Below are 12,757 nucleotides of genomic sequence, written 5' to 3' on the forward strand. Positions count from 1 at the left end.
AATTGACCAGAATATTATATGAGTAATTAATATGCCCAAGGCACTTGCACATGTTGCATGGATGCGACTCCTCAATTAATTACACAACTTTGTGATTGTTAAAACTGAATTTTATTTCAAGTTATTATGTACCAACATGACTATGCATGCTCATGACATTTTGCAAGGGGAAATAATAAAATAAATTAATCCGAAATATTACATAATAAAGACTAGTGATGCAGAGCATCAAAACCTATTGGCATCTATACTGGCAGGTTATGAAGTGAGGTCTATGCCCCAACTGGGACAGTGACAGAGTAGGGGCGTGTCAGAGGGTGGCTGAAACATGCACCGGCCAAACCATAGGCATCAGTATACTATATTATAGTATATAGTAATTATGATGTTGAAAAAGGTTTTGAGCAAAGTAAACAAATACTTGAAAAGGTCCCTTTTATTTTTGACTGCAATCTACTCTTCATGTATTGATGGAAATCAACGGTGAATTGAACTGGTTGACATTACCTTGACACCTATCATAGTACTAGGCACCCTACTAGTTTGATGTAGACACAAAACGCACTATAGGTTGATGTTTCAAATCCTCCTGATAAAACAATACTGAAAGATTTGAGAATGATACTCTTGAAACAAAACCAACAATGTGAAGGTATGAAATAATTAGAATGTTTAAGAGAAATACTGAAAAGTCTTTAAGTTTGTCACTTGACATGAACCCTACCTTCTGTTGAAATTCCTGCACGGGAAACTTAAAAAACTAAAAACTTTAAATTACTGAATAGCAAAAGGCACCAGTTCAGCAGCTGCCTGATATATGAAGTTGTATGTAAAATATGGAATGGTTTATGACTTCTGTTCTGGAAATGAACACTTCTTCCACACTGGTGTTTCATGCTATGCTACTCAAGTGAAGTCTGCCTTTTGTAACCTACGGTACATTGTAGAAATAACACTAGGTCAGCCAACGCAACAAACAGACATTGAGGAGGAATAATGACTCAATATTGAAAAATATACTAATACAAAACAACTGCTCCCTTGGATAAACACTGGGTCAAAGAACCTTCCAAAATAAATATAATCATGAAGTTTATTCGAGGATTTATCATGGTGAGTCTCGACACATATCAAAGTGTCGCACATCATTTGCATGGCAACAATACAAAACCTAATCATGCTGCTAGAAGTGACGTCCAGCCTACAAGACTACAGTTGACTTCAAGAAAATAAAAATCAATAAATATCAATATTATATATAATCACATGATATGAAACAACCGCACATGTATTGCAGAAATATAGACAACATATATAACAAACTTTAAAAAAACATCTTCCATTTATTGTGGTGAAAAGTCATCTATAAATAATGGACTTCAAGGCGCTGTTAAAAATATATTTTTCATACATGGAGACATACCATGTTCAATCAAAAATTAAAAACAAACTTTGACAAATATTGACATGCTTTATGCTGCTAAGAATAATAATACAGTGAATATCACAGGAATGCTAGCTGCTAGAATGAAGAGCCAGATAGACAAATACACAACAATCTCCGAGATCTTCACCAAAGGGAGTTGAATAAAGCAACTTTCATAATCATGTGACAAGATGAGATTTTGACACGGACACATTTTTGTCTTTCTCATTTTAAATATATTTGCAATTGTACATTATGTGAATACAAACAGTCACACACCTGATGGTAGTTCACTGACATAAGATCATTCATGGGTATTTATGTATAGGGTAAAGCACATCTGAGGGTTTTTATGATATTTTAAACCTGCATCCACAGGATAAAGGCGTACGGTATTTGAAAAAGACATTTTTAAAAGCTTGTTGTTTATCAGCGCCTATGTAGCCTAGTGAGAACACTCAATGGACTACAGATACGAAGGTTGTGTTTGATCCATAGGAATGTAAAGAAAACATTTGTCATTTGATTTTACATTTCAGTACATTGTGTATAAATGCAAAATAAATATCAAGCGAGAAACATTTATGTTACAATCTAAATGGAAGTTGAATTAACAAAATCCCGGGACATTACAACATCCCTGTGTATGAGATCTAACCCGACTGGAGAACAATAGGATGATGTCGCTGGAGGTTTATAAGCATCTAAAACACATAGAGGGATATTTGGTGAACACAAGCCACATCTGAATAACACTTGAACATACTTGTCTCATATGACAACATCACATTATTAACAGCTTAATATCAACCTGGTAAGGAAGCCGTATGGTGATTATTTTGAATGTTTCATGTTTCCTGAGGACATGGTTTCTAATGAAGGTGAGCTTCTGTGCCTGTTGTCCTCTGATATTTGAGGGAGTTGTATGCTGTCACACGTTGTGAACATTGCATTAGGCTGAGGTTACAGTGAAACATCCCCCAGCATGCCCAGACTGGCCCTCGATCAGATGTCCCAACAACTGGCCCCAGATGGGATGTCACAAGAACTGGCCCCAGATGGGATGTCACAACAACCCGCCCTCGATGGGATGTCACAACAACCAGCCCTCGATCAGATGTCACAAAACTTGGCCCCAGATGGGATGTCACAACAACAGGCCCTCGATCGGATATCACAACAACAGGCCCTCGATGGGATGTCACAACAACCGGCCCTCGATCGGATGTCACAAAACTTGGCCCCAGATGGGATATCACAACAACAGTCCCTCGATCGGATGTCACAACAACAGTCCCTCGATCGGATATCACAACAACCGGCCCTCGATCGGATGTCACAACAACAGGCCCTCGATCGGATGTCACAACAACCGGCCCTCGATCGGATGTCACAACAACCGGCCCTCGATCGGATGTCACAACAACCGGCCCTCGATCGGATGTCACAACAACAGGCCCTCGATGGGATGTCACAACAACCGGCGGCCCTCGATCGGATGTCACAACAACAGGCCCTCGATCGGATGTCACAAAACTTGGCCCAAGATGGGATATAACAACCGGCGGCCCTCGATCGGATGTCACAACAACAGGCCCTCGATCAGATGTCACAAAACTTGGCCCAAGATGGGATATAACAACAACAGGCCCTCGATCGGATGTCACAACAACCGGCCCTCGATCGGATGTCACAACAACCGGCCCTCGATCGGATGTCACAACAACAGGCCCTCGATCGGATGTCAGAAAACTTGGCCCCAGATGGGATATCACAACAACAGGCCCACGATCGGATGTCACAACAACCGGCCCTCGATCGGATGTCACAACAACCGGCCCTCGATCGGATGTCACAACAACCGGCCCTCGATCGGATGTCACAACAACAGGCCCTCGATCGGATGTCACAACAACCGGCCCTCGATCGGATATCACAACAACAGGCCCTCGATCGGATGTCACAACAACCAGCTCCGATCGGATGTCATAACAACCGGCCCTCGATCGGATGTCACAACAACAGGCCCTCGATCGGATGTCACAAAACTTGGCCCCAGATGGGATGTCACAACAACAGGCCCTCGATCGGATGTCACAACAACCGGCCCTCGATGGGACGTCACAACAACAGGCCCTCGATCGGATGTCACAAAACTTGGCCCCAGATGGGATATCACAACAACAGGCCCTCGATTGGATGTCACAACAACAGGCCCTCGATCGGATGTCACAACAACAGGCCCTCGATCGGATGTCACAAAACTTGGCCCCAGATGGGATATCACAACAATTGGCCCCAGATGGGATGTCACAACAACAGGCCCTCGATCGGATGTCACAACAACCGGCCCTCGATCGGATGTCACAACAACAGGCCCTCGATCGGATGTCACAAAACTTGGCCCCAGATGGGATGTCACAACAACAGGCCCTCGATCGGATGTCACAACAACCGGCCCTCGATGGGACGTCACAACAACAGGCCCTCGATCTGATGTCACAAAACTTGGCCCCAGATGGGATATCACAACAACAGGCCCTCGATGGGATGTCACAACAACAGGCCCTTGATCGGATGTCACAACAACAGGCCCTCGATCGGATGTCACAAAACTTGGCCCCAGATGGGATATCACAACAATTGGCCCCAGATGGGATGTCACAACAACAGGCCCTCGATCGGATGTCACCAAACTTGGCCCCAGATGGGATATCACAACAATTGGCCCCAGATGGGATATCACAACAACCGGCCCCAGATCGGATGTCACAACAACTGGCCCTCGATCGGATGTCACAACAATTGGCCCCAGATGGGATGTCACAACAATTGGCCCCAGATGGGTGTCAACAACTGGCCCTCGATCGATTCATCGATGATCAAGTAAGGTGAGCACCTTCATTAGAAGCATGAAAAGATTGGAAATATCTGTTGACGCTAAGTTGGCGGCACACACGTTTTGCAAATCCTGCAATCAACTGAAAGTTGCATGACAGTATACGAACAGCATGTCGATTTTCGTTGCGTGATTTTGATTGGACTATGCATAGACTCGTAAGTCCAGCCAATATATAACTCTATAATTCCATCCTAGTCAGGCAAGGGTGGAAACTGGACTTTTACAGTCAGTTAACTCCTTTACCTCGGGAAGATGAGATGTTCATATCAAATCCTTTCATAGGCGGGGCACTTTCACCCCATACATGACGGATAAGTTTCTATTTTTAAATTTATCATCTGAGAAAAGAATAAAAGTTGTAAAATGTTATACATACTGGTCAAACAAAGATATTTGTAAATGTGCTAGTCAACTTTAAACAGATTGTTAAATTGATTCAGTTCAAGGCACCTCTATACAATGACAGTAGGAACACATGTACAGTGTATTTGTTCAAGCGAGTTTAATACGATAAGAACTTCACAGCAATCGTTTTTATCTCGATAGGAACTTGAGGAAAATACAATTAGGTGAGATTTGGTGGGGTGTTAGTGAAGTGGGCAGGTACAAAAATCTAATAATATCAGATGACATGTTAAACAGAGTATATCACCTATCGGGTAATGTCTAAACAGAAAATTGAAGACATAAGAGTGATATCGTATCTATTATCCGAAATCAACATTTTTAGTTCGTAAACAGTAATAACCAGTGTCTTGAGTGTCAAAAGTACAGCTGACCAGCTTCAGTGGCAGAGTGATTAGTGATGTCATTTGATTCTGATGCCATGGTAACCAATGACATCACAGTGGCCTGTGATTGTGATGAAATTTAACCGTAGCAATATCTCCTAGGACATAGAGAGTATGATCAGGTTAATGATGAATATAATAATAAATATAACATAAACATATACATCATATAAATATATTTTTTGTCAGGAAAAGTATAAATATCTATCATGGTATAGGTATACTTCCAAATAATGAAGAATCTACATGACTGTTTCTAAGGTTACGCAAATGATTGTGCTTAGCTTGTGTAGACTGAGTATATATACAAGAAGGATCACAGATGTACACATGAACTCGGACATGTAGTATCACAGATGTTGCCTGGTTTGCCAGGAAAGTAAACAATATATTCACAGAATTAAGTTTCATATCAAATATCTTGATATCAGTTACCTTCCATGAATAAAATACTGATGAAGGATTTCTGTCATTGCGATGGGAACGGTAATTTAATCACATGGAGTCGTGTGATATGGAGTCAGTTATGATATGATAATGAAGCAACTTGTTTCATGCAAAATGTCGTGTTGTGAGTGAGCAATGGAGAGATCCAAATGTAAGGCCCATTATCTTGACATGTTGGTGATATGTGTCTTTTTGTTTCACATCACTCAAACTTGATCCACAATCAACAGGAACTGTGATGGGAAATATTTGCCCTATCATAAATACATTAAATATGTCCACTGGTCTGAATACAGACACTAAACCTTTTTTTAAAGATTGGTATTTTCAAAATAAAGATGATTTGAATTTATTATTATTAAAGTGGGCTATCACATTTTCCTATATAGGCATATTGTGAAAACACTCATGGTTTTAACAGTATTGTATAAACATTAATGGTAAATAATTTTATCAAATGTTTAACCACATATGGAACTTTGATCTAAAGTAAAACAATTTCTAAAGGTTAGTGTGCTAATTGATTTGCAAATAGATAAATACATTTGCATGTATGTTTTTCTCTCAATGACCATTCTCATCAAAATGAGAGTACTTGCGCATAACTCTACTTTCATTCCCCAGGTACTCAAGTCCAAAATCTTTTACCTCTGTTGCTCCAATACAAAAGGGTCCATGGATAAATGTAGTGGACAGATTTTACAGAAGTAGTTGGAGAAAAGGTTAAAAATTTCATGCAATCACAGGTCCCATGACAAAGGCTAGTCAGACCAATCCACCTGACCCTTGTAACATGACCTTGTCACATGACAGTGCAGGCTCTACCCATAGTCTTATTTCTGATGCGAGGATGTCCACCCGACCCTTGTCACATGACAGTGCAGGCCCTACTCTTCGTCTTGTTTCCGATGCAAGGACGTCCACCTGACCCTTGTCACATGACCTCGTCACATGACTGTGCAGGCTCTACTCTTCGTCTTGTTTCCGATGCGAGGACGTCCACCTGACCCTTGTCACATGACCTCGTCACATGACTGTACAGGCTCTACTCTTCGTCTTGTTCCCGATGCGAGGGCGTCCACCTGACCCCCGTGGTTTCAGAGACCTGAGTGCAGGAGACATATTGGACTGTGAGAGCTGGCTAAGAGCTGAACGCTGACTTGATGTCTGGGATGTGTTTGATCCATCACTTGATGGTCTTTCCTCGGGCTTCTTCTGGTCTTCTCCAGCACCATCAACCTGATCTCTGCTACCAGGAACCTCTGGTCCTGAAGTGAAGATCATATACAACCATAGTGAACATGTAAATATAATAGTCCAATGACAATATAGCTCATATTTCAGAGAAAGCTTAGGGTGCAAACTAAATAACATCATGGTCCAATGAAAATACGATCAGATGAAAATAAGAGTACCGGTACCTGCTGTTTGCTTCACAATGAAGAAAGTATTGTGAAAACTTTCTTGATTGTGAGTGCATTTGAAACTAATGGCCATTATCGGTCATACAAATTCTTTCTGAAATAGGGTTTTTGGCTTTTTGAGAAAATGATGAATGAACATTTGTTGTAAGAAAAACATACAAACAGAAGGTTGGGGTGGCTTGGATGATTTTGAAAAAACTATTTTTTACGGGAAAATGATGGCAAAAATTATTCGTTGGACATGTTGGATGTTATGAAAACTAATTGTCTGGCACTTCAATAAAATAAATTAAATGTCTTGATTTGCTGACACAAAATTTACTCTGTCTCATACAAAAATCCCATGCTAAGGGAAAAAATGGTCTGTTGTCCCTAAGTAGGTAACCCTATAACCTGAACATTGTACGAGTGGACTATTTACCATTGCTTCCTTCAGTCTGTGTGGGCCTTCTTGGCTTCTCCACCACGAGGCTGCGTATCCCATCAGGCACCTGCCTCATGTCCAGCCCCTTCATTGCCTCCAGCATGTAGTCCACCCTGCCCAGGTCACCTGGCACGTGGGAGGTCACTGCCGCCTCGTCGCTCAGCACCGTCACTCGCATCTGGTTGCGATGTTCTTCACACAGCCAAACTGTCTTCCCATTGGGCAGGTGGCACCTGCAGGGAGACACACATTGTACACATTAAAGGACAAGTATAGTGAAAACATCTCAACTGATGTAGCCTGCCCTTGCCTCCTAGTGGCTGCAGGCGAGGAGTGCAAGCGCTCTAGGGCAGGTAAAGCAGTCTAGGACAGAGTGTCTCCCTCTTATGATTGTTGCCGAATAACATAAACATGTTTCATGTAATAATTTACAGTCAAGAATGTTTTAAAATATTTTCATAATTTTTTATGCATTTATGCATATCATTATACATCTGTGAGACAAACATAAAGTTTCTTTTGAAAGTTTGTTTTCATCTTTTCAACTATTATTCATTCCCATGTAACTTTCTAAAACTATAAACAAATAAAGCATGGGGCATGGCGTCGTGCATTGAACAGTAAAACTAGCCATAAAATATACAAAATCATTTATATTTTTTAACCACAGAGGACATTCTCAGAGTGACCTCCCAACTTCGTTACTTTAAGATTCATCACTGAAGGGTGGAAGCAACAAGCCATGTTTTCCCAGAACTTACCTTGCCAGTTTGCCCATGACTCTGTCTGGGTCTGCTTGGATCACTTCTTGTCTGATGTCCTGATAGATCTGGCCGAAGTCCGAGCAGTCCACCACCAGGGGGCTCTGAAGAACACAGACATCTTGGAACAAAGACTTGGAGCATCCGTATAGCCTTCTCAACATTATACCCACAATGCCACATTCAGGCAACATTTCAGCTATCCATATTTAGAGAAATGTTACTAGGGATCTACTTTATAAAGATGGGCTTCACTGTACCCACGCGGGGAATCAAACCAGGACCTAAACTGAGACAGGCTAATACTTCATCCACGGGGCTACTCCACCACATCTAGGTACTGTGAAGAGGATTCCATCATAACCTTCTACTTTGTTGTAGCTTTCATATTAACCCTATACTTTTGAACATGTAAGGCTAAAAAAATTAATAGTCTTGGTTCTCAGGCATCGCCTGCATCATCAAAAAGTCTGCCGCACTTTTCGTTTTTATTTCCATTCCCCCCCCCCCCAAATACCAAAATCCTATTACTACTAATAAATCCTAATTACTTCCCTTTACATGTGCACTGCTTTACTGCACATCTCGTGTTATGGTCATAGCGGCAATAGGAGTTTGTATGCTTGTTTATGTAGGGAGGCCCTTTCCTAGGTTTATGGTACACAAATGTTTATTTGGTTACATATAAGTTGGAACAAGCGAAAAAAAAACAACAACCCGCCCACACCTTATTTTCAAAAGCCATTGCCCGAGATTGCTGAGAACCAATTCTTTTATTTTTTGAAGCCTAATAGTACATTGCTATAAGTACAGAACCAACACTGACCTCCTCCACCCATCGGATAAACTCGCGTCCTGCTTCTGTAGCCTGACAGTTGAGGACCAGTTTCTTGCTGTACTGAGCGATGCCAGTGATCCTGGCGATGTAGGGCACACACTTCTCCAGGGTGGTGGTGCTGAACACCAGGGGGAGGGGCTCCCCACAACTGTGCCATCCCTGGGGGTGGTGGAGACAAGAGGTTATATTATGATGGGTCAGCAATACAAAATGAAAAAAACCTTTCTCACAAAATTATCATTCTTATTTGAGAAAATCTGTCAATTCTTACAAGAATAAGATAATATGTTTATTAAGAATATTGTTTTACACTATCATAACAGCATTAGCATGATTAGATGAGAGTTTTAAATCTCATAAGGGACTGTGAAGATACGGGTAAGCAACCCATGCTTGCTGTAACAGGGGATTATGCATGTCGTAAGTAGCGACTAACGGGATTGGGTAGTCAGACTCTCTGATTTGGTTGATGCATGTCATCGTATCCCAATTACGTAGATCAATACTCATGATATCAATCACTGGATTGTCTGGTCCAAACTTGATTATTTACAGACCGCCGTCATATAGCTGGAATATTACTGAGTCAGCATTAAACAACAAATAAACAAACAACAAAATATCATTAAAACCCTCAGATGTGTTTTATCCTACACTCAACAAATCCCCCAATCACGTACCTCATCATGCTCACAGAGTATGTGGATACAGAGAGGGTGTTTGAGGAAGTCTTTGCTGCCATGATGTCCAGAGGCCTGTGTCTCTGTCCGTGGTGTCTCCTTGTCAGGCGTCTCCTTCTGCGGTGTCTCCTGGTTGGCAGCTGCAGTACACACATTATATATCCCTGTGTTATGGGGTTTCAGACGCTTAAGAAACCTTTGTTATTTTCTAGTTAATCACAAGAACAACTGTAAAACATCTCACTGACTTTATCTTACAAACAGGTCATCATCTGAGTATTTACAATGTCTGTGTGACGCCACATCCCTTGTTATAGCTTGAGTAATCGCGATAAGGCTTAAAAAATTATAAGAATTGGTTCTCAGGCAATGGTTTTTTAAAATATAGTGCGGGAGGGCGGTGTCTTTTTTTGTTGTTGTTGTTCAAACTAGTATGTAACCAATAAACAGTTGTGTAATCAATAAACAATTGTGTACATTCAACCCGGGAAGGGGCCTTCCTACATAAAAGTATTCCTTGATGTGTTAAATACTGGAATACTGTTGGACTTGGAATATTTAAGGATTTTTTGTGTTTTTTTTAAAAATGGAAATAAAAATGAAATATGCGGTGAACTTTATGATGATGCTGGCGGTGCCTGAGAACCAAGAATATGTTGTTTTTTTAGCCTAACCATGGTCGTCTGAAAATGTATGATGTCCGAAAACCTGTGATCCGATGAAACACACAGGCTCCACAGATAACATCATCATCATTACAACACTGTCATCAAGAGGATATCCCAGAGTGCAACACCACTCCACAAAGAACACGTCAAGATTGTTTATAATTGCATGGCCTTCAACGCTTACTCCTTCAGTGAAATCAGTGAGCATGGTATAATGCTGACGAACCAGGACACATAAGCAGGGTGAACCAGGATTCAAACTCATGATCCCAGAAAGTAAGGGCCACAATTCTGAAATGTGAATGGCGGTGCCTTAGATGACTGGGCCATCCATATCCTCTCATCAAATATATTGTAACACCCTTCGTAAAGACCTACCCTAGCGTAAAGACAAATAACAGAAGGAACAGATGAAGTTGGAAGTTTATAAAAGTGTTAAATGTGGAAAGTTGTGTGCGATGCATGGAGTTTGTATTGTGTGTAAGGAGTTAGTGTAGCATAGCTAGTCACATGACCTAAAATGGTGATGTCCATGGATTCAAAAGCTGGATATTATAAACAATAATTTAACGATGATTTAAATGGGCATTTGCGACAAGCTTAAGTTGCAGGGGACCAGTTCTGACCCACAATCCCAGTGCGGCTCTACACATGACAGATAGTGATGAAGTGGAACTAGAGCTTGACTGATTCTCTACTTACATGGTTCCTCCTTGACAAAGTCGATGAGGAAGAGTCTGGGATACGGCGCTGTGACGTCCTGCTCCTCCGCATACTGCACAATCTGCCGCAGGAACTTCCTCTGTGCCAGCTCACAGAGCTCCTGGTTGGGAGAAGGAACACAAGTTGGTCATTACTCATTCAATCTATCGAGATCCTCATCGGGAGAAGGCACACAAGTTGGTCATTACTCATTCAATCTATCGAGATCCTCATCGGAAGAAGGCACACAAGTTGGTCATTACTCATTCAATCAATCGAGATCCTCATCGGGAGAAGGCACACAAGTTGGTCATTACTCATTCAATCTATCGAGATCCTCATCGGGAGAAGGCACACAAGTTGGTCATTACTCATTCAATCTATCGAGATCCTCATCGGGAGAAGGCACATAATAAACAAACTCTACCATGACTGAACAAAACACTAACTCTTTGGTGTTGGCATGTATATTGAGTTAAGTGGCATGGATTGAGTCCAGGGGGCACCCCTAAAGAAAAATAAACAATCCTTCAAAAGGTTTCTTTCTGCATCGTGTGTCACTATTATGACGTCATCTCGCTCAATGTGACGCAGAAGATATAACATCACAGTTGCATATAGAAAAGCGCCAAATAGCAAGCTCTCTGTTGTCCATAAAACTTGAAATACATTCTCTTTGTAGATTTCTATCACATTTTCTGCACGAAATATATTGCCACATGTCCTTTGAAAGCGGTAATAACCGCAACTTTGCATTTTGTAGCCTATGATTGCACATATAATTATTTAAATACGCCTACTATCAATGACTGTAAAAGAAATACTGTTGTAAAAATATTAGCTTCCATGGTGAAGTGGCCGTTAAATGGGCTGTTTCAATCAGAGGGGGTTTATTGTGATTTGATACCTCTGACTGACCAATCAAAATCGAGTATTTTCCAAATTCATGGCAGAATTGCTCATTTTTGGGTACTCAATTCTTGGGAATTAAGCAAATATTTGTGTATTGGGCAATTACGGATTTGGGGCACCAAATACACATGTAATTCTCCATCACCTGTAAGTAAAAACTCTCCAAGTGGTGTCATAGTCATGGACGTCTCTTGTTTGAGGACGGAAATGAAATGAAGCCATTCATAACTCATGAACGCCATCTGAGCCAGACTCCATGCATGAACACTGTGCAAAGTCTACCACTGCCTGACATTGAGGCCTTTATTGTCAAGGGAATACCTTCACAACATTACTGTGTGCAAGATGTAAGCTGAATGCTCATTGGTCTGATTGGGTCTCCTTTAACCAGGTCTGTGCTTCATTCACTGGTTAACAACAGTGACATCACCACAAAATAACCCTACGTATCCACAGGCGGTGGCATACATAGTTTATGCCACCCTGTGCAGTATTGACGAAGGTTACACACCTGATAAGACAGATCCTTCTGCTCTTCCTTGGTTTTGTCTTTGGTTTGTTGCGGAGTGAGAGCGATGGTGGACGAAGCCAGTGTCTCCTTGATAATAGTAAGGAGTTTGTCAAAGGCATTCTGGTTGTTTTCTTGGAAGCTGACAATGGGGTATTTCAGAGACAGGACACCAATCTAGAACACAAACAAGATATATAATGTAAACTGTGATGTAGAGGATATTTGTGTCCCACCAGGAGGAAAGGGACAATTGTGCCATGACGTCAGATCG

General features: G+C 41.3%; 2 protein-coding genes across 2 annotated transcripts in view; both read right to left on the minus strand.

Moving 5' to 3' along the window:
- Positions 1–95: 95 nt before the first annotated feature.
- On the minus strand, positions 96–4,275 carry LOC124134239 (the record flags this gene model as incomplete). The annotated part of the gene is made up of 1 exon (XM_048403253.1): positions 96–4,275. A coding segment is annotated over one exon (1,977 nt), but the record flags the coding sequence as incomplete, so codon positions are not given.
- Positions 4,275–12,757, minus strand: part of LOC124134238 — a 99,382-nt gene continuing 90,899 nt past the window's right edge. The window contains exons 57-63 of the mRNA XM_048403249.1: positions 12,487–12,660; positions 11,064–11,184; positions 9,694–9,833; positions 9,002–9,172; positions 8,176–8,279; positions 7,412–7,647; positions 4,275–6,834 (exon numbers count right to left, since the gene is read on the minus strand). Coding sequence (XP_048259206.1) covers positions 6,593–6,834; positions 7,412–7,647; positions 8,176–8,279; positions 9,002–9,172; positions 9,694–9,833; positions 11,064–11,184; positions 12,487–12,660 — 1,188 coding nt within the window. The 3' untranslated portion in view covers positions 4,275–6,592. The remainder of the gene's footprint in view (positions 6,835–7,411; positions 7,648–8,175; positions 8,280–9,001; positions 9,173–9,693; positions 9,834–11,063; positions 11,185–12,486; positions 12,661–12,757) is intronic.

This window comes from Haliotis rufescens, unplaced genomic scaffold (genome assembly GCF_023055435.1).
Source record: "Haliotis rufescens isolate VD_foot unplaced genomic scaffold, xgHalRufe1.0.p SCAF_1, whole genome shotgun sequence".
Classification (NCBI taxonomy): domain Eukaryota; kingdom Metazoa; phylum Mollusca; class Gastropoda; order Lepetellida; family Haliotidae; genus Haliotis; species Haliotis rufescens.